Source organism: Stegodyphus dumicola, chromosome 1, assembly GCF_044657685.1.
Source record: "Stegodyphus dumicola isolate Sdum_Otavi_A_Nest chromosome 1, ASM4465768v1".
Lineage (NCBI taxonomy): Eukaryota > Metazoa > Arthropoda > Arachnida > Araneae > Eresidae > Stegodyphus > Stegodyphus dumicola.
In genome coordinates this window covers 8,007,640-8,031,429 of record NC_140768.1, presented here as the reverse complement: position 1 = coordinate 8,031,429, position 23,790 = coordinate 8,007,640, and the positions used below count along the sequence as shown (strand labels likewise).

General features: G+C 32.7%; 1 protein-coding gene across 1 annotated transcript; it reads right to left on the bottom strand.

Annotated features, from left to right (window-relative positions):
- Positions 1-34: 34 nt before the first annotated feature.
- Polr1D (RNA polymerases I and III subunit AC2 l(2)37Cg) lies at positions 35-23,781 on the bottom strand. The gene is made up of 5 exons (XM_035368529.2): positions 23,625-23,781; positions 18,837-18,934; positions 12,074-12,150; positions 3,841-3,920; positions 35-252 (listed from the first exon to the last, which is right to left on the bottom strand). Exons 1-5 carry the CDS (start codon positions 23,652-23,654, stop codon positions 172-174), a joined length of 366 nt encoding a protein of 121 aa, XP_035224420.1. The 5' UTR covers positions 23,655-23,781; the 3' UTR covers positions 35-171.
- Positions 23,782-23,790: the final 9 nt, after the last annotated feature.

The following is a 23,790-nucleotide window of genomic DNA, read 5'->3' as shown; positions in this document are numbered from 1 at the left end:
ATTTTCTAATAATTTAATTTATATATAAACAAAATTTAGCTTTGATATACGTTAACTCGTATGAAATTTTATAAATTGTGCCTTAAAGTTCATCTTTACACAAAGTAAATAGAGTAATTTCAAAAGCAAGCATACATTGATAATAATTTTTGATGTCAAACACAAGGAATACTATGCATCCATTTCTGCCAGCATCCGCTCAATATCATCCCCTTTGTCAGTTTTTATACCTTTATATTCATTCAAAGCATCCTAAAAATAAACAAAACATTCAAAATTGCATAACATGACCAACTGTATTTCCTTTCATTTACAGATTATTATATATTCCACCACAGACCAGCATGATGCATCCCTACATCTTTTAGGGACAAATTATATAACTTTGTGTAAACAGGTTATGCTGTTTACCGAGTGCATTGAATTTGGAATCTTTATAGGATTAACTTTCTTACTATTCTGGAAAATGAAGCATAAAGAATCAATGTCATCAAAAACATCTTTTTGAAGTGATAATGGATATAATTGCTGCTATAAACTGTGACAAAATTACAAAATCAGTTACTTAATCTGAATTATCAATCCGAGTTAATTGCTGCAATTATTATTAGAGGAGAAATTAAAAATGTGAGAATGGATGTTATTGAAGAAGCCATCACTTGTTAAATAACCTATACTAGTGAATAGGAAGAACATCAAATTGTTCGAAATCGCTTGTGAAAAATCACTGTTTGAAAGTCAGAGTCACATGCAAAATATTTTAATCAACGTCGGCAGTTGCGAAACAAGCGCAAGTTTTACGTGCTATACAGAGATCAGACAACTGCCGTACTGAGGAGCGAGTTAGACAAGCAAAAAGGCTGAAGGATCGCACAAAGATCCCAAATGGACATGTTTTCAAAAGGAAGAGTTATTGGAATGGACAATCTCTAACAGAAGTGTCTCTAATTCTGAATGTCCCTCTGCCTGTGGTCTGAAGATTGTGGCAAAGGATTCATAGTACGGAGACATTACCCGATGACCAATACAAAGTCAACCAAGAGTAACAACTATTCATCAAGCCTGATATTTGACAATAACTGTGCGATATCAGTGGAATAGTGCTAGAGAGAACAGTTCAACACAAACTGTTTGTATGGGACTCCATCATGCTGGTCTGTGTGCCAAAAAATCAGCTGTTTGCATTCCTCTCACGCCTACACGCAAACGCGTTCATCCAAACTGAACTTCCCGCCACTCTGACTTAGAGAGAACAATTTATCAGTTTTAAATTTCTTGGTAGTAATTTGCAGTAGTCAAATTGTGCAGAATCCTATATGACTTTCTTTTTTAAGCACTATATACAAAATGTCAGAATGCATTATTTAATTTGAAAGCTATTTGCAAAAGACAGGATGAGCTGCAGAAGAGAAAGAATGGTAAGTCATACTGCTATTGTTTAATAATAAATTAACTCGCAAATCAAATTCCACACCCAAATTATATATTCAGACAAAATGTTTTAGAATAGAATGCATACAATAGGTTCAAAGGGTAGAACAACAAATTGAAATCCCCAATGAAAATGTTTTAGTTCACTGATTCATGTTGCACAGCATTTAATATTGGCAATGAAGTGCAGTACTTCAGGTATTGGTAGTGAGCAGATTCTAAAATGCTAATAATTATTCTGCAGTTAGTTACCTTATTAGTAGTACTAAAAAGTATTCCTGCATTTTTCTTCCTACAAATTTATCATAAACTACAACTTAAAGATAGAATTTCCTCACGAGTTAACTAAACACATCCAAAGGATTAGCACAGCTTGTATCCTGTGGTGATTTTGGCCCTGATACTAAACATATCTTAAGTTTAACTATTCTGTAAACACTGAAAAGATGCAGCAAATATTACTATGGTAGAAACAAAAGAACTAAGTGCTTTTTTTTTTCATGCAAAGGAGATTCTTTAGAAAGTTAAAAAGACCATAGTTTTGTAGAACTGTTTTTTTAACAGCTTCAAAAAGCTATATCTAAGACAGGGAGCAGATTTAAGGCTTTGATTTATCTCAGCTGAGCTATTTTACTAAAACAAATGCTGAAATTATATAAAAAAAAAGATCTTTATGAAAAATGTTCTTTACCCTGGTGGTACAAAAATAAAAATTCAAAATAGCTAGAAAAACTAAACAGTAGCTACCTTTAGGGGCATGTTTCATATAAGCATAAATATAAGAGGATATTCCATTTTAAGCAAATCAGCAAAATACAAATGACAAGATATCTTTACCTCACCTAGAAAATTAGAATGCATGAAATGCTAGAAATTTTCTCAATTAAGCACCACACATATATATGTATAACAGCATCCCCCCCAAGTTTTATTATTATACTATGTTCCTGTGGATAAGATATTGTTGGTTTTATTCCTGTTTTCCAAAAAAATCTATAATAGTCTACGAAATACTATGCAATATGAAATTACAGTACAACATGTCACTGATTCAATTAAGCCACTATTCAAGAGCAGCAAAAAACCAAATGCACCCAATGGATATACTGATGTCAATATAAAATATAAAAGGATATCATAAAACATGAAAGGAATTATAGCTACAGTATAGTATGTAGAGTTACAATAAAAAACAAAAATATTATTGTAAAACAGGTAAAAAAATACATCATCAAAAATGTTAATTTTCATGGCTACAGCTGTCATGTAAGAAACAGTCATCTAGCATTAATTTGCTATTTCTTTTGTAATAACATTTCCAAAACAGAAATTTATAAGAAACAAATTATTTATCCAGCTGAGAAAAACTACATCTCTGCATAATAAAATTATGATTTATTCATTTAACCCTTTGCCGCACAGTGTGTCCGGTGTGGACACACCTAAAAACTTCCCTCTGTATGCACAGAAAAATTGAAATAAAAAGGATTTATAGGTTACTCTGAACATTCTTTATTTATAGTAGATAGCAGCTCAACACAAATCAGTTCATATATTTTAGCCATGTTTAGTTTTTTTAAGACCCTTATTTTTCAAAAAAATCTTCCAGATTTTTTTTAGGGTATAAAAGAAATTTCTATGTTATTTTTTTGTATGTTAGTTTTAAATTTTTACCTTGAAATCTTGCTTAAAATCAAACGGCAAACCCAATGTGTGCCCAGACCGGCTCACCGATAATCTAGGACAACTGAGAGTCTGTATTCTTTGTTTCTTCGCATCTCATTGGTCAGTTTCACTGACAACAAGGCTCCTTTCAGCACTCTTTTTGAAGCTCTATTCAATCAGTGTGCCACTTTGGGCACATCCACAGAATTAAAACGATAAGTGTAATCTTCACAAAATTTTACTCGTGTACTCCTCTAGGCCTAATTAGACTGCCTACCCCCCCTTTTTTTTTTAAATCAAAACTCTGACTTTAAAAGGTAGCATGCTGGAAAGGATTAAAGTTCTAAAAAGTAGCAATTTCTTTTTGTACCATTTTTTGTATAAGCACGACCCTTGAGAAATAGGCCATCTAGACCTCCTAACCGCGGAGAGTGCAAAGAAATGTTGGGAGTGAATCATATCACTTACTCCCAGCAAATGAGATAGGTTTCTTCACACTCTTCATGGTGACATAACGTTATTTTTCAAAGGTCTTCGAGAAACAAGACCTATCTCTCTCGTGACATCACTATGAAGAGTGGGAAGACGCGTTGTGAGCGAATGATATCACTTGCTCCCAAACAATGGAATAGATTTATTTCACACTAATCATGATGACCACGAGAGCTCTGGATGTCTTTGTTTCTCGAAGGTCACAATATAAGTCCATATTAAGTCAAAAGTATATTGATAAAAACAACTTACATCGAATGTACTTTTGATATGATCACACAAACTAAGTAAATCTTCTAAACCTTTTTTAAGAACTTCTACTGCTGGTACTCCTAAAAGTATTTGAAAAGTAATTTATTTAAGTATTTCAAAGAATTCTCAATAAAAACTTATTTGCAATTCTAATACATATTACTGGAATCTAAATCTAAATAAATCAAAAACAAAATGAGAAAACAGGTTAGCAATACTGAAAAGTACACACTAGTCAGTACAATATAAACAGAATTAAAACATGCTTCAGGTTTCTATTACGCTTAAATTCAACATCAAGTACAAAAGTTAAAACAGATTTTTGCTTAACTTTGGCTGGTGTAATACTAATATTAGCACGATAAATGGTTAATGGTGCAGTAATTATTGGAGAATTTTTTTTCCCATGAAAATGCGACAACTCTAGATGATGTTAAAGTAGTATTTAAATTCTAAATATATTGAAACAAAGATACAAGTGAACCACATTTATCTAAATCGGGAAATACAGTACAAAGTCTTTAATCTGGACGTCCATAATCCGGAATGATCTATAGAATCCGGATCTCAAAGCTACAAACTTTCTGCGCATGCGTCCACACATGCGCGTAATACTTTTACGCCTGCGCATAATATGTTTATGCATACGTGTTTAATGTATAACGGATGGTATAAGCTAAGCTAAAATTATCTAATTATCTATTTCAGTCAATGTTGCAGATCTTCTAATTGGATCCAGCTTATTATTTTTTGCAGACTGTTAGAGCAATTTTATAAAAAGTAAGCTTGAACTTTAGATTATGTCAAAAAGAGTTTCCGATTCTGGAGCTGCCAAAGGATCTACAAAGCGAAAGCATGTTTCGATGGCCATCAAACAAAAAGTGGAATTGTTGCAAAAAATGGATAAAGGCATGAAGAAACTGACGGAGAGGTTAGTGAAAACGAAAAAATTTCAATTGACAATTTAGTCGGTATTCTCGGCACAGCAATTACGGGACTTGAACAGCAGAACTTTGTAACTGAACAAGAAATTATGTCTGTTTATAGAATTAAAGAGAAAGTATTAGCACATAAAATGAAGCAACTTAAACAACTTACATTGAAAGAAATGTTTAATAAAGTAAATATTAAACTTTTTTTTTTTTTTTGTAAATTTTGATACCCTTTAGATCATAATTGCTCTTTATTTCATAAATTATGGTTTCATATTTTTAATTTTATAATTTCTGCATGCCATCTTACCAGGTTTAAATTGATGATCTATAATCAGGAAAAAAAACCCTAATCCGGAATCGCCGAAGTTCGGATGAAAGACTTTGTACTGTAGCTGTTTTAGATTATATAGGGATAGGCTTGCTGTCAAGAAGAAAAGTTAATTTTCATGTACATCTTTCTCATCAATAACTTTTCCTTAATAATGCAATTTTCTGAAAATATCTGAATATGTTTGATTGCATTCTTGTCTTTGTATATTACAGAATCTTATTTTGTAAGTGCTCATTTCATACACAGTTTGTCAGGTCGTGATTCTAGATTCAACAATGTTTAAATTCCGAGCACATTGTTTCATTTTGGTAATGAGGTGGCTGATAGACTTGTTAAAGCTGGTTCTCTAATGACTCAACCTGATTCTCCTCTGCCTTTGCATAACATTAAAAGGAAACAATAAAATTAAGAATAATAGAATGTCTCTACACAGAAATGTAGCTGTGGGTAAGAGGTGAAACATCCTGCTTAACAAAAAAAAATAAAAAAAAATAAAAAATAAAATTTCCAATTCTTCGCCTCAATCTGTCGGAGTTGCTTGTTTTCAAATGCACATGATTATTTACAAAGGCATTTATGTTGGAATTAAGGATTCAACTTGTTGCCCTTTATGTCACCAGGGTGACATGGATGGCGACCATCTCAAGAACTGCACTGTTGTTTTAAAGTTTTTTTAATAATAACTCTTTTGATGCTGGTTTTAATTCTTCATTTTACTGGGCTGCTCTTCGCTTAAGGGCAGAAGTGCTGCGGATGGGCATAGGATTAAAATAAATGTTTAATTTGTCAAAATAGCATAGCTAGAACTAATGATATGGGCAGAAATTCTCCTGAAGGCCCTTGGCAACATCAAAACTCAGAAAAACATAACCTACAGTCTACAGATTAACTAATCTACATAACCCTTGGTTGCCAAGTATGCATACTTGGCAACCAAGGAATCCCACTGTAATTTATTGAAACCAATGACCTTTCTTTTTAAAAGTAAATTCACATTTAACAACCTATCCCTGTATGCACACTGATAATTAAAAATTCGGTACATTGAAAAATCCAGTCGACCGTAAAAGTTGGCAAAAATTCGTCAAAACTCACTGCCGCAGATAGTTTTGGAGGCAATCTGCAATTGCATGCAAAGCAGAAACAAATATGTCTTTTTCTTTGTGAAGACGATGCCATACGGATATATTCATGTAAAAATCTAAGTGGCATTGTTCTGTCCCACATTGTCTTTTATTCCGGCGTCTGGCTGAACCCCACTTTCGCTGTGTTTTGTGCATGTACCCCAGTGTCCAGATTTACAAAGTTATACTAAGGATAAACTTTGAAATGTTTAAAATCAGCAGCTCTTATTTCGTTACTTTTATAAGCTTTCCACGAGTCCAAGTATATTGTAGAACCTGCTTCAATATTATCTTATCGTTTGCATATCCACTATTGCCGCACTATTTGGAACTTTTGCCATAACACTTGTTGCATCCTTGCAAATACCTCCAAACGACCACTGCTCAAGAGTTATTCTCCCTGCATGACTTTTACGTTTACAGAAAAGGTTCTCATCAATTTAGACATTTAAGTTTGGCCCTCCGATTTTTTTTTGTTTGACCTTATTAAAAGACAGTGTGTGCAAACTTTTCTTAAATAATTGTTCCAATTGATAACAGTCTAGTAAGTCAACTCTAATTCTTCTTTTCCCTATTCAATACTAGTCAATTCTCTATGGCAGCAGTAAATGAATATTAGTGCAGTCACAAATGAAATGGCTCCCTCAAACCAAGTTTCTTTCGGAACGGATATGTGGATCTGAAAATTCTCAGTATTACAACGCCATTGAATTTGCATTTTAAAATAAAATGCCATATTGCGGCCATTAATGAATTTTTTGGATAATGGGAAGATTTTATACTTTTGAAAGAAAGATATTGTTTCTGTGTTTGGTAAATCTTGAATTTTTAACATATTTTCCAACACAGAGCTATAATGAGATTTAAAACAGTGACATTACTGTGAAAGCTAGAGAGAAACTCTTATTAAGATTACACTAAATCACATGTAGCCTGTTTAATCGTTACTGGCTAAAACTGAATCACTCACATGTGACAGGTTTTATCATTATTGGGGCTCAAAATCACCTCTGGGTGCCACTGCCTTCATTTGGCATAAGTGGTGGAATGAATTTTTTGAAAGTAATGAATACTCTAAACAGATTTTAAATTTCATTATTTTTGCATGCAATATGAGGTGTGAGACACACACACACAAAAGTAAGTGTGCAGCTTGAAAAAAGAGTGGAGTTGGCAACAACTGGTGACGTCATCCCACATATCTCCTCTATACATGCGGCCAGCTTCGATTAAACCGATCACACCAGTCGGGAGTACTGCGTCATCGAGTGAACATGTGCAACTGCATTCTGCCAGAAAAAATGTCTAATGTAAAATCTGAACAGCAAATCCATATTAAGTTTTTTGTGAAACTTAAGAAATCAGCCACGGAAACATTTCAAACGTTAACCGAGGTTTATGGAGATGAATATGTCTCGTGCACTCGTGTTTCAATGGCATAAGTGGTTTTCAGGGAGAAGGGACAAAGCAAGCATGTCAAAATCAAAATTCATGGCAATGTTAACAGTCTTCTTCAATATTTATTGAACTGTAGTGTTTGAGTGGGTTCCCAGTTAACTGTTAATCAATACTATTACATTAAAGTACTGGAAAAGTTAGGGAAAAATAGCCACAGTTGTGAAGTGATGGATGGTTGTTGCACCCTATCTGTCGAGCAGTTTCTGACCAGCAAAAACATTACTGTGAAAGGGAATCCTCCTTATTCACCTGATTTGGCTTCATGCGACTTTTTTTTATTTCCTAAAGTTAAATCTTGCTTAAAGGGAAGCCATTTTACCTCAGTTGAAGAGGTTCATGCAAAAACGGAGAATTTCCTGAAAGGCCTTGCAAAAACTCCGTTCCAGAAGTATTACCAGCAATGGCAGCATAGAATGCAGAAGCGTATAAATGCTCAAGGGGACTACTTTGAAGGTAATAATGTCACGGAGATCTGATTCTGTAATTACAATGATTTTATTGGACCAGTCTCTTTTTTTCTTGTGTGTGTGTCACATCTCATATACTGACTACTTTTTTTGCATGAAGAAATATGTATTTACCTTTACATACCAACAGCACAAAAACAGTTGACTTGGAAAAAACTGAAATTTTCCAACTTACTAATTCAATGTTATACCTCCCCCCTCACTCTTTTGGTTAGTGTGGTTTTTGAACTATACTTTGTATTTAAAATATGCCTTTGTTTGAAAATTAACTCCTCAAAATGTTCATGTTTAATTTAAGCATCAGAAATAGAAATATATAACTTAAAATTATTTTAATGAAGATATTTTAAAAAATCATTACTACTATCATTACTTCTAATTTGAAAATTTAAAAAAAAAAAAAAAATAAATAAATAAAAAAATAAAAAAAAATCAGAACATGAAAGGTTATTAGAAGATACCTTACTATATTTGAAATTTTTGGTAATGTTTTAAAAAAGAAAAAAATTCAAATATGTGAAGAAGCTGGAAGTACTTTCATTTTAGGGAATCTTGTGAATCAAATTTGATTTTAAGGATGTCATTGTTTTTCACAAGGTAGGGGGGAAGGAAAAAAAACACTAAAGTTTTAAAAACAATTCTGAAAGCATTCAGATTTTAACAGTTATCCAAAAGGTTCTTTTAAAGTTTAATTAGTTTATCAGTAGAGATTATCAACAGGGATGGCCAAGGTTTAATAGCAAAAACATTTTACTGAATATACATTTGGATATTACCATAGAAACATTATATATCTTCTGCATATTTGAAAAGTGGAAAAACTATATATCATGAATTAAATGCATTTTCATTTAAACCAATCCGATTAAAAAGTAAAAGAATATTTTTAAGAACTGCACCTGTTGCTTTTAAATAGTTTAGTTTGTTAGTCAATGACAAGGCAGATTAAATCTGAAGGACAAATATCTTGAATTTTACTAACATATTCTAACAAAAAGTGAAACAAGATATTAAAATAAATCAAACCAAAACTGTGTTTCAAGAATAATAGCCCTTTTGGGCTAATAATTGTAAATTTTAATATTTTAACCAAACTCTTAATTTAAACCACACATTTTATGTTGCTCATTTAAAATTCTTTAAAGTTAAATTATGAGTGTATTAGTGACAATTTTACTAAGTAATTTTTTAAATTATCTGTGTTTTTTTATTAACCAATATAAACTATCAAGAATTCAGTTTAGTCTTCTGATCTTGAATAAATCACTTAATAAATGTTTGTACAAAATAGTTTCAGGCTCCATTATGTGGATGCTCTTAAATTGAGAGAGATGGCTCATCACGTTAAAGTTTTTCTAAAAGATTTTAGTATGGCAACCTAGATGCACACAGTTGTAACAAGCCACCTGCACAGCCAGCCTCTTAAAGCACGCACGCACGCACACACACACACACACAAAAAAAAAAGTAATGCTTTTAATCACATGTCCAACTAGCACCATATATTTTTGTATATAAGCCAAGAATTTTTGGAACTTTTTCTGATGCTAAATTAGGGGGGGGGTCAGCTTACATACAAATCCACTAACCTTGCAAAAAAAAACAGGTAATTTTCCATTACACGGGAGGAAGTGATCATTGCTAAATGTTGCATTTTTTTTTTTTTAAAGTTTATGTAAACTTATGAAAAACTTTTAAAATAAAAATAGACATTTGTTTTATAAAAATGTGTTGTTTTAATATTGAAACTGTTTAAAATGCTGGTTTGGTACACCGTCACAACACAAAAAAAATCTGATATTGATGAAATTTGCATTCCACTTTTTCCATTCTCGAACTTGTTTTTCATTGAGAAATGCTTAGCAGCGATACTGTTAGAATTTTCATAAAACAAGATCACTTATAGTTTGAAATTTCTCTTCCCACTCATCTTTCAGATAAAAATGAAATGGCACAGAAATTAAGACTAACACAGAAACCACAGGTAGTGAGTGTACAAAACAACATATAAATGGGGGGGGGGGAAAAAGAAAAACCATATGCTAGCTTCAGACAGGGTTACCAAAGTTAAAACTATTATTTTTTGATTCTGTTTATAGCTATTTGACTGGAAAATAATTCACATATTTTACCTGTTTGGCAACATTTTCATTTTGAATGCTACAGGAAATTTTCGTCTTAATTTGTCTTATATGCAAATTTTAAATTTTAGGAAAATTTTTGAAATAAATAAATAAATAAATAAATAAATAAACCTCACTCTCAGCTTATATTCAGAAATATACAATAATTAATAACAATACAGGTGAAAAATTGCACTTATAGCTTTTATATTGCTTTGTTTCTTAAACAATAACAGATTAAATTGAAAGAAAAATTAAATATCTTATGATTTGCAGAATGGCAACACTACTGGTATATATATGGATCACAAAAGTATCTTCTTTTGGAGAGTAGCAACACATTTCCGTTAAATCTATTTATCTCCTTGTTGAATTAATATACTAGGGTTAATTTGCCTACTATAAACACATTTTTGGGGGTACTTTTCCGTTTCGCCGGTGCAAATCTTGCCAAGCAGACTTTGTTGGCGACAGCATACAGTATACATTTAAAAAATGTTAGCAAATATTAGTTCTAAGAATTTTTATTTTGAAGGCATAAACATTTTAATATGGTTTAAAATTTTGTAAAAAGCCAGTAAACAAAGACAATAAATTTGTAAAAAGACATTAATTTAAAATTTACTATGCTTTCATGGTTCAACATCCTGATTTGCCAGTTCGTATCAAGTGACCCCAAGTGATCTCATCTCGCGTAAACTATGCTACAAAAAACTAATTCTCTCAGTAATTCTCTATATTAATTTCAAGTCAAATCTTAATATAAAATTATAGAATTATATCTTAATATACAATACAAAATTAAATGCAAGAATTATTTCAATTCGTACAAATAGCTTACTCAGAAATTATGTAAAACCGCATTGATTTACTTCTCTAGTGCATTCTCATTAGAATTGATGAATTTTACCCTTAATTTTGCCTTTTCTATATTTCGCCTTCGGGTGAGTGGTGTGATTGCATCCTAATTGACTTAATTACCGCGAATGGTATTAGGACATAAAATTTAACTTTCTAAGTAAAAATTCTATATACTAATATTGTATTATGCCAGTATTGAAAGAAACGATCAATCTGATAAGAAATGGCTGCGACTTATTCTGAAAATGAAGTGTAAAAGGTTACCAGCGAAGATATTCCGTTTGGCATCAGACACATCGTCATTATTATCATTCACCGTCATTATTGGCGACTTTATCATTTGTGCCGGCAAAACGGGAAAAGTACCTTTCTTTTTAACCAGCTGAGTTTCCTGATTAAGTTTGAAATATGAATATCTTATGTTTGAGTGGCAGCGTACTGCTTTTAAATTGTCGGGTTTGTTAATCAGAATGTTATTACATTTGCACAAAATATGAAATAAACAATTACAAATTAAAAATTTGGGCTTTGAGGTGCACATGTTCGGTACATGTGTTGAAAATTTGGTGGCTCTAAATGCTGCCCTTTTACCACAATGCTAGGAACATATAAACAAACAGATTCTTCATCATTTGACAATAAGATCAATCACACCTTACATGCATTAGCAAAATGAGGGGAGGGAGAGATGAAGAGATCTAGAAGGAAAAGAACAATTATAATACAAGAAAGACTTCAAAACTTTTTCTAACTAACCAAAAATTTCATCATTACTGTACTTCTGACAGCTACTGTTCTAGAGGACCGTATCATGAAAATCCTCATGGTTTATTAGCTTAAAGTGATTAAAAAAGCATAACCATATTTGGTATATCTGTTTCAATTTTAAAAATATTTCAAGCATATAATTAAATATTACATAAAACAAACTTACCGTATGTTTGAATTCTGAAATTTATTTCACATATGGATGGGTGAGGAAGCGAATATCCACAGTATTCAACTTGAGGACTATAAAAGAACCAAAAAAAGGATTAATATGTTAAAAAAATTAATTTTATATTCAAATGTTAACTCTAACAACAAGTTCAATGAACTCTACACAATCAAAATTACAGTACAAAGTCCAAAATCCGGACGTCCATTATCTGGAATGATCTAAAATCTGGACCTCAAAACCCCCAACAAAGTTTTTCTCGAAGGCTTTACGCATGTGCATTTGATTCCCCCCCCCCCTCCGCGCATAATAAAACATCCGGAGAGTCCCGATTCTTAATTTCACTTCGATATTAAATAAATACCTTGTTATTGAACAAACAATCATTTCAGAATAAATTTGTACCATCAGTAATTTGGCTCCGTTGCTGTGTATGTGCTTGGCACACATCTCAAACCCAAAATTCCACATAGATACATCGTTGATCTGACACCTACCTGACGAATCATTATTTATTATATTTTCCTTTCATCAACGCATGTTTATCAAAATATGACAACTTGAGTAATGACTCATGTAGCGATGCCTAAACAATTTTTTATGTTAGTAACTGAATAATAAAGGAGTATGGTAACCTTTTATGTTGATGATGAGCATTTTTATTGCTTGACGATGATTACAGATCTAAGTTAAATGCGCTAAAAATTGTTGATGAGGAAAGATTTTGTTGCTGATACTCATAGACCCAAATATTACATTTAGGGCTATTTGAATTAAGAATAACTGAATTGTTATTCACATAAACTCCAAACCAGCGCCTGGGCTCGTATGGCCACATCGAGTCGCAGACAGGCGATACGATATCTAGCGCCGGCCCTCAATAAGGCTGTGAGAAGCCCGTATATGTGGGAATTTATTTATTCAGAACTCTGATAAGCCTTAAGCATGTGCAAGAAAGTAATAAATAACTAATACAATTCAGGCTTAATTGTCTCAGTGTGCGACAGAAGCAAGATCAAATTTAATGGAACAACTTGTCATTAGTCTCAAAGTTCATGGTGTATAGCCAAATATGTATAGTGAAAGATAGTTAAATGTGATGATGATGGCTGAGGTTTTTGGATATCGCAAAACAAAGGTGAAATTTTCCAATTAACGGATTTTGTAAAGAAATAAGGAGAAGTGGTAATAAATGAAGATGATATAAAAGAAGTTTTTCATTGTGATGACAGTGCTTCTCAATCATCAATCAATTAATGAATGGCGAAATCTGTAGCATGGTTCTAGATCCAAAAAATACCACTACCATGAGTGAAGAAAAGGACAGAGGAGCTACTGAAAATGAAAAAATTTTGATTGACAAGTTAGTCGGAATTCTCCAAATGACAGTTACAGAACTTCAACAATGTAACTAAACAAGAGATTGTGTCTGTCTACAGAATTGAAGAGAAAGTATTAGAACAAAGAAACAAAGCAAGTTAAACAACTTATATTGAAAGAAATGTTTACCTCTTGGATTGTAAGTTGTTGTTTCATTTACGAAAACCTGAGTAGTTGAATGTTATGAAAACCTTACTGTGACATGATTGGTTGCGTGACTGCAGTGAATTTGACTGATAGGAAAATATTTGTAAAGACTTATCTATGTGTTGGATGTTGGTTAGGAAGTACATTGCTTATTTTGTGTTTTATACCATAAAATGTCTGCTGGTGGTATGATTAACCTGAAATTTCTGTACACTTTTGAATGACTGGGAAAGAAAACATTGATTGACTGGTATGTAAATGATGATTAAATGGCTTCTCTCGCCTCTCTGTAAATTACACATCGAGATTTAAGGACTTGGAAATCGGAGCTCGTATCAACGCCATGGAAGGCATATGGGGTGTAATAAAAAGGGATTTTCGAAAGAAATGCCATTGTCAGTCCGGCAGTACGGAGAATATTTTTCATTTTTACTTTTGTGAGTTTATGTGACGACAGCAGTATACAGATTCTAGTTTAGATAATTTTAAATAGCTTTTAGATGCTCTGTTAAGGAATTTTGTGTTCCTCATATATCAAAGAAATAGAAATTTTTAAATAAAGTAAGTCGATATTTCCTTTTTGCATTGCGTAGATTACATAACATGTATTTCCATTCTTATGTTATTTTGCTGTTTGATTCAAAATGAAGTTTATTGGGATTATATATTTTTTGTTTTAATTATATTTTGGATGCCATTTCACTTGAGAGGGCATTGAACATAAACAGGAATGGTGCCAAAAATCACCAAGGTGTACAGTGAAATACAATTTAACCAAAATTTGATATTTCTTTCAATTCATTAGCATTTTATGCATTTGAGAAAACACATGCCATTTACAGTCACCTTTTACACTATGCGCAACTGAAAAGTCTTTGTTGCTAGTTCAAAGTGATCATGAAATTTTTCATTTATTAAAGAAAATAATTTTACTGATTATCAGATGAATGACTTGAAGTCAAAGAGTGATTCTTCACTTTTGGGAATGTTTTAGTAATGTTGCATTAGTAAAGTATTGTAAATAGAAAATGAATGCATGAAATGACATAAAAGGTCTTTCAAATTTCACTAATAATACTACAAATGTTTGATAAGTGTTGTTCTTGTTATACAACACAAGTCCAAGAAATATCCCAATTCTGCCCAGATGCTGACATTTCCCTACGATGGTTTCTAAAACAACTGTAATGCAACCCTGAAGCTCTTCACATGTTACTGGCAGTCTGGACATGTAAGCATTATCTTTACTGTATCCCTGAACAAGAAAAAATAACTGAAATATCATTATGAGAGTTTGGTGATCATCTTAAGTCCTCATCAATTCACTCACCCCAATCCAATAATATGAGAGCTCATCATTCATGGTAGTGATATATTTCACTGTGCCTCATTAAGTAAAAATATATAACTATATTTCATTTGAAGAAATAATCCCAGGATCCTAATTCTACTGTCCTGAAATACATGTTGCATGGTAACTATGAATAAACATTTTGCATATTCTAAAAATACAATATGCCTATTGCTGTACACTCATCATTTTGAAATCTCATATATGCTACATGATGTGCCACCAGGACGTTAGCATGATTTTTCTTTCATTATACGACTGTCAGAGCATGCGTTATTCATAACTTAGAAATTATAACCAAAATAATAATAATAATAATAATAATAATAATAAGTAAAGAATTATTTATAATAAACTTGTACAAGAAATAATCCCTTTCAATTACGATTAGATAGAAATGTTAAAATCTAAGCAATTTTGAAAAATCTGAAATTCTGTTATTCACTATTCAAAATTATATACTTTTATACCTCCAAATGCTTTCTGAAAAAAATCTCGCCTTTATATATCTTAAATTTCAGTTTGATTATTAATATAAATATTCGGCTGATCTTTGGAATATGGTAACTGGTAGTTTGGCGACATTTTGGAGGCGATAAAGGTTACTACCTAGGACATTGGTTATAATGTGAGAAGTACTCAGTTCCGATTACGCATTATTTTGTGTGAGGGAAATGAGAGATCATGAGATATGTCATGTGACATTAATGGACGAATTACAGTTCTTTAATCAGAAAAGGGGGGAAATCGGGAAAAAATCTGGAAATTTTGTATTTAGCTTTATTCTGTGTTGTGTGAAACAGTGTTCGTTAATTTTTGGATCCCGTGGCCCTAACTAAAGTGAATTCGAAATGGGTATTTATTGGGATTTAAAGGGGTAGTAATAAGTGTTTTTTTTAAGGTTGTGCGAGATAGAAGTAAAGATGTTTTATTAAGTTATTTATTTTACCTGGTACCTTGCTGTGAACTATAAGTATGATTTTAAAGATCCTGAAACAGACACACATACGCTTGCTTTTTATTTAGCGGAGGAAATAAGAAAAGTTTATCGGACACGTAATCAAGATTCTGAAGAAGATTAGGTAAGTTAGTATTTTTAATTATTTGAGGATATTATTTTTATGTATTGTTCTATATGTAAGGAGTAAATAAAATAATATGGTATTATTGGAAAATTGTTATTAGCAATGATTTTTATATTTTAAGTAGTGTTTTTGAATTTAATTATATTTTAATTAAATGATAGTTATTTTGTGAATTTTATGTTTGTAGGAATTTTGTATACGTTTCAGTTGAAGTAAACGTGCATGGAAGTAATTTAAATATTTGACACTAAGTATTTGTAATGTTTGAGGTATGAATTCATTGGTGACGTTTATAATATAATAGATAATTTAGAGGTAAAAGTTTTTGGATATTTTATTTATTTTATAGGTGAAATGTTCATCTTTGGAAAGAGTATATACCGTATTTTTTGCCGTATAAGATGCACCGGCATATAAAACGCACCCAATTTTAAAGGAGGCAAATCTAGAAAAAAAAAAAAAAAAAAAGATTATGAACCAAATTCTGTAGTAAAATATTTTATATCAACTGTATAAAGTTAACAGCAGTTTAAGAAAAATTTTATGTCAACCATGTAACATACTAAGAGCTATCTTTACTCTCATAAACAGTCAGCAAACAGTGAAAGTAACAAAAATAAGGCTGTCATGTTTTTTTCTAACCCCAAGAATTCCTCTTCTTCGCTGCTATCAGAAATGAGGAAGGACAGATCCACGCAGTCATTGTCATCACTTTCTTCCTCACTGGTGTCAAATAAGACGATGTCTTCTGTTCCATCCAAGGCATTACTAATGCCACACTTCTTGAATGATTTTACAACAATGTCTTTCATTATGGAGTCCCATGACCTTTTAACCCATTTACACACTTGTGTGATAGTATTCCTTTGGCATTTTTTGTGCAATTCTGGTTTTGGTGTGCATAGAAAGGCCAGATCTCTTCATAAATCTATAGCACCATGATGGTGATCCGGTGAAATCCTGAATGCCTTTCTCCACAGCAATGCGTTTGGCCTCATAGATTATCATTTTTGTTGAGACAGAAAGTCCATTTTGCCGGTGACGTGTGATCCACTCCTTTACTTCTACCTCTAACTCTGGCCACTTTGCAGTTGGTCCATGCAAGGTGTGCTTGCTTTTATCCAACTTTTGGAGCTGATCCTCCTGTTTCCTCCACTCTCTTATCATTTTCTCAGTTGGAGGTGGCCCAAAGTGCCTCTCCGCTGCTCTGTTTCCATGCTCCTTAGCAAATTTTATTACTTCCAGCTTGAAAGCAACTTTATATGCCAGTCTCTTCTGCTTCGACATCTTGATGGGGTGGTATGAAATATGATATATTTCATTCAGATATACCATACTACATATATCACAGCTCACAGCTATCTGCACCTCCGCTTGCTCCCGCACTGCGATTGGCGAGCGAAGAGACGCGTGCCTTCACCCGCTCCCGCGCTGGCTTACGAGACTCTAAAAAGTGCACAAAGCCAGCGCGGGAGCGAGCGAAGGCACGCGCCTCTTCGCTCGGCCAATCGCAGAGACCGTCCAAATGCAGTGCGAGGCAGAGCGGGGCTTCCTGGTCTCAGACGGCGCCAAGAGGTGGAAGGGAACGGAGTGGCCGAGTATTCCTGCGGTAAGGTATATATGCAGAGGTGGAGGGGCAGCGGAGGGCCATGGTGGGCTTTTGTATTTGCCGCATAAGACGCAGGCACTTCCCCCCCTGATTTTGGGGAGAAAAAGTGCGTCTTATACGGTGAAAAATACGGTACTTTTTCGCAATCAGGTAATTTCATATACGTTCTTTTTACCGGATTTAAAGATTCACAAAATTTTCATGCTTTCATCAAATTTTTCAAATTTATGAGAAAAAAGCAGTGTACATGGATATAGTGAAGAGTGTGCGCAATGCCATTTTTGTGCAATTCTGGGATGTTTTTTTAAGTAAAAATAAGTTGACGTGTATATGGTTTAGTGATATTTTAATTAAATGAGAGTTATTTTGTGAATTTTATGTTTGTAGGAATTTGGTATACGTAACAGTTGAAGTAAACGTGCATGGAAATAATTTAAATATTTGATACTAAGTATTTGTAACCATTTGTAATGTTTGCGGTATGAATTCATTGGTGACGTTTATAATATAATAGATAATTTAGAGGTGAAAGTTTTTGGATATTTTTTTATTTTATACGTGGAAATGTTCATCCTTGGAAAGGGTATATACTTTTTCGCGATCAGGTAATTTCATATATGTGCTTTTTACCGAGTTTAAAGGTTCACAGAATTTTTTTGCATTTTCGTGCAAATTTTTGTAATTTATGAGAAAATAGCAGTGTAGGATGGATAAAGTTAAGAGTGTGTGCAATGCCATTTTTATGCAACTCTGGGATGTTTTTTTAAGTAAAAATAAGTCGAGGTGTAAATGGTTTATGTGTATGTGCTATTCTGAAAAACGCGCAAGGAGTTTGCGATTGTGCACTTTTTCCCAATTTTGAAGTTAATATTTGTCATGATTAAGCAGTTTTGTTACATAAAATTTCTAGCATAAGTGTAATTCGGCTAGTAGATTGTTGGAAAGAGTGTTCAGTAAATAAAAAGAAAAGAAACATGTCTTTACTTCGTGAAGACAAAATGGCGGCGAAAAAAAAAAATAGAGGGTTGCTGTAGCAGCGATGGTCACGAAATTTTTGCCAAAAAATCGCCGAGTTACCATAATCCAAAGATCAACCAAATATTCCATATAATGGATATATATATAGATAAATTAAATACTGAAACATACATAAATAACTTTATAAATATTAAAAGCTAGTATGCTTACTTTTTACTTATGACATAACGTAATGCGTTTCCTAAGGTGTGATCTTCATTCTTCAATACAAATGTGCAACACGTTTCATCATTGTCCGGTGTTGAAAGCTATAAAATTCGAAATAATGTTTTCAAAATATGAAAGAATTATAACATACCTTTTTTATTCAATAATATCTTAAAATTTAATAACTAATAATAAAGAATAAAGCAAACAATAAATTTCAAGGTCCCTCAATGCATTTAATTATTCACTCACAGCATACCTGCAAAAAAAAAAAAAAAAAAACCAGATATGCAAATAAAAACACGAGTGCACAGCAACATCCTTTATGTACTGGCATGTAATTAGATGGCCTGAAGGCAATTTTGCAATCAATAAAGTGACAACACTGGGTATTCATTACAAATCCCAATGCCATGTATCCAAAAGAAAATGCATTATGAATACATGAGAAAATATGAATGAGAATGATTACTATGATGAGAAAAAACACTACCATTCATTCAGCTGAAAAATTAAAGTAACATTTTTGAAGTTATTATATTTTATGCTTTAGATAATACATAAAAAGAACGTGCTTCCTGCTATGATACCAAGACCCCCACACGCACTTATGATTATTGGGCCCCTTAAAAGGACCCCTCTAACGTTTTGTAAATATAGGTTGTAATACATCATTTCATTCAGGAAGAAAAGCCATTAAATGATTTTGTAACCTGATCGACTTCAAAGCCCATATTTCGATTTTCAGCCCCTTGGGCCTTTTTTTAACTTTTCGATAAATAAGGTAGTAAATACATACTTTTGCTCAGGAAGAATATCTCTTCGATGGAGGTAAAGTATTAAAATACTTCTGAGTCTTCCCCCCCCCCATTGCCAGGCCCATGGGCTCTGTGGAACTAGCGCATTTTCCCCTTCCAATGATAAATGTTCTGTGTTTAAAACTGGTCTTAGAAATATTTTCTCTGCTTTCATCAACCGTGAAGACTTATTTTGAAAACCGCCTGCTTGTATCCTTACCGAGGGGGAAAATTTCTCGTGTTCCTTAGTCTCTCATCTGAAATTAAAAAAGACAATCTCCTAAAACACAAAAGTATGTAGTCACAAATAAGTAGAATTTCTATTTCAGGTGTTTGTATTTCAGCTTCCCTTTCGTGTGATCTTATTATAACACAGTTTGCCATCAATCACCTCTTTTCATTTTCGCTGTATTCTATCTAGGGTTGTGGAAAACATTTTAAAATTTTGATGCCAAACAACAATTTTGAAATCCACAAGTTTTACTCGGGGGGAATGGCAAAGTCGTGAAATTTTTGCTAACCAAAGATGAATGAAAACTCGACTGGAGTAAGCAAAGTACAAAAAGATACTAAAATACTTTTATTTACTCCTACCAAAGGGTCATTAAACTTCCCATTCTCCCAATGAACATAATGTTTAATCCTAAACAACTTTTAAATTAATCATAAAACAACTGTATCATATTACATCACAAACAATTACAATATAAATAAATTATATCACCCCCCCCCCAGAGGAGGGAGAGAAGAAGCCTGGTGTTGCCTTATATTGGTAAGGTATCCTCAGTATGGAAGCTGATATATTTTATATTAAAGGGGTATAAATAATCTTTTAACTATCCATTTTGGCTAATCTTTGGAATATGGTAACAGGTAGTTTGGCAACATTTTGATAAGGCGATAAAGGTTACTAGCTAAGACTTTAGCAGTGTACATGGATAAAGTCAAGAGTGTGCGCAATGCCATTTTTGTGCAATTCTGGGATTTTTTTTTTTAGTGAAAATAAGTCGACATGTACATGGATACCGTGTATGTGCAATTCTTAAAAATGCGGCAAGCAGTTTGCGATTCTGCACTTTCTCTCAGTTTCGCACCTAATCTTCGTCATGATTAAGCACTTTTGTTCCATAAAAGTTCTAGCATAAGCGTCATTCGGCTAGCAGATTGTTGGGAAAAAAATGTTGAGTTAAAAAAAAAAAAAATGTCTTTACTTCGTAAAAACAAAATGGCATCCAAACAAAAACTAGCAGGTTGCTGTAGCTGGGTTGGTCACCAAATTTTCGCCAAAAAATCGCCAAAGTTACCATAATCCAAAGATTAACCTTAATTTTGATTAAAACGGAGTAAATATATAGGGTTCAGCATGTGTACATCATATATTTGAAGATTTTGATTTTTTTTTCTCCTCAAATAGAATGAATCTTTAACATGATACCTTGGAATGAGGTACATTAATTTTATAAATGCAAAATATTGAGCATTCTTAGAGTAATGCTGCCATTTATAATCAAAAGGAAATACTAGAAACTCAAGATTACAGCTTTTGCTGTAGAAAAATTAGTATTTTTTAGGAGGTTAAAAAACTGACAAACTTCCGGTATATATTATATACCGATGCGCCCCTAAAGAGTTAAAATACTCTTATTTTAATAAGAAGAAAAAAATAGTTTTAAAAAGAAGAAGAGAAATAGTTTTAAAAAATGATAAAATATAAGCTATTTTATAATTAATGTATCAATCATGAAGCCAGGTCTTTTAAAAATTCCAAACTTAAGGGTTAAAATTAAATCCCTTTATACTTATCATTAAAAAAAAATGCTTACTTAAGACTGGGCAGTTCCTCCACATAGCAAGAACCATTAATAAACTGCATACTAGCCATTTTTTATCCAAATATATGATCAAGTTTTAATATTTTGGCACTTATACATTAACTAATCTTTTTTAACCTTTAGTGATTTTGGATGAGATATGATGAAGTATATTTAACATTTTAAGATAAGTAAAAAATATTTGTCAAGAAATGTTTTAGATGATTAATATCAATACAGCTTTTAGTACTTACATATTATCACATCAGTCGAAAAAACATCACCAAGCAGTGTAGCGTTAATTTAGCACCATTTATGGATAAGCATGTCACACTCATAACATCTGCACTTTTGTTTCATATAATCTGACTGATAAGCTATCTTTTGTTTCTAAGAGCAAGGATATAAATTAACAGTTACTGACAATTTTTACCCCCTTGCATTTTTCTCGAGATGGAGGGGGGATTAAAATGAGGCACCTGTCTTCTACAGAGCAGCAAGTAGTGGATTACATTTAAAAACCATTAAAAAAGTCTTTGTTAATGGGCATGATACGGTCAGCTGAATATGGCTGACATAACAATAATAGACTGCAACAATTACTAGAAGTTTTTTATTCAAAATATTCTAAACAGAGAGTTCAGTAAAACCAGCGAATCTAACAGAATAGCAGAAATTGACAAAAGCCATTGGTAAAAGTTTACAATCAGGTATCCCTTGTTTTTTTGGCGATTCTTTTTTAATGCCAATATCGGCGCCAGCAAGGCACAATTTCATGATGGCTCCTAAGCAAAACCAAAATAAGAAGTCAAAGGAATGGCACAAACTATTTTCACTTTAAAAACATCAGAGAATTACACACTGTCTTTACTTTGTCCATGTACACATGGATCTAGTTTCACTTAAAAAGCCAGGAAGCTAAAACCAAGTTAAAACTATCATGGTAACCAGAAATGGCATTTCATCACCAAAATCGAACAAAATTTGTCACCAATTGAAGGAGCACCCACTTTTACACTAGAGCTGAGCCATTTTGCAAAGTGTAAAAGTAAAGCAGATTGAATATCAATTGTTTTATTATATAAAGGAACATCCATTCTTTCAAAACTCTGTAAACAAAAGTTTCTATTAGGCTCCTGACACCATGCTTCTAGGGCGCAAAAGAGTTCTCACGTTGTATAGTTGCGAATTCCAGACAATAGTAAGCTGCCCGAGTGTCCGGATCCGTTCTCACCTGTAGTAACAATTGGTGCAAGATTTCCACCAACTTTCACAGTCAATGGGATGATAACACGCAGATATCATGTTTATTGTTAAATGTTTTAATGCTAATTGTACAATGCCAAATTATCCAGTTAGGAAAAAATTTCAAAAGTTTTATTGCAATTTTTCATTTTCTTCCAATATTACATTAGCTCTATTACACACACATAAAAAAATATAATTACTTTTTTCAAATAGTTTTCAGAATATCCATTCAAATTTAAAACAGTTATATGCAGGTACTATGTTTCAGCAACAGTGCTTTCTAGATCTAAAGCTTTAAGTTAGATATAAATCCAAAGAGTCAGATATAAATTTAACAAAGGACTCATGCAAACCTCCTACAACTCACCACTAGATATATCAGAGATGCTTCATAGCTAGGACCTGCATTAAGCATTTTATCAGGCTGTGGGTCTTAAGTTCTGTTACCCAGTGCCTCCCTCCACTAACATCCCCCCCCCCAAAAAAAATTAGCCATCCCTAAATTTTGTTACTCTGTGCTCAAATTTCTAAAAGTTTTTTCCTGCCTTGCAGCTGCACCAGCTCTGGTGCCAGCCCTGTTTACAGGCAGCAGTTTCACAGACATCACAGGTTCAAATGATGCCGAATTCGTATGGTTTCATATAGTTTTGAAATTAAATCATAATATATTTTTTTCTGAATAGTCTGACATTTGTTGCAAATTTCTGAATGTTAGTTTGTATCAGATTTTCAGTAAAAGGTGATTTATGAATATACGCTACAGCTGTCATATAAGTATGCTCATTATAAAAACTAAACAAGAAAGATAAAACGAAAAATGTTTGGAATTATGAGTGCAGCTTAGAATGATTTTTGGTCACTAACATCCTATTATGAAGGACTACCATTACAGAAGAAAGTACAAAAAATATTATGTATTTAAAAAAAGGAAATACCACTTCTAGTCGACGAGTTACTTGCTCCATCTCGAACTCTCGGAAACACAAACTCCACACCACAAACCACACAAACGAAACCACGATTCCATGAACAAAAGTGTCTGCTTTTAGTGCTAAGTCTTTCTGCTCGAAGGGGGCAAAATCGGTATAGTTTGAATGCTGA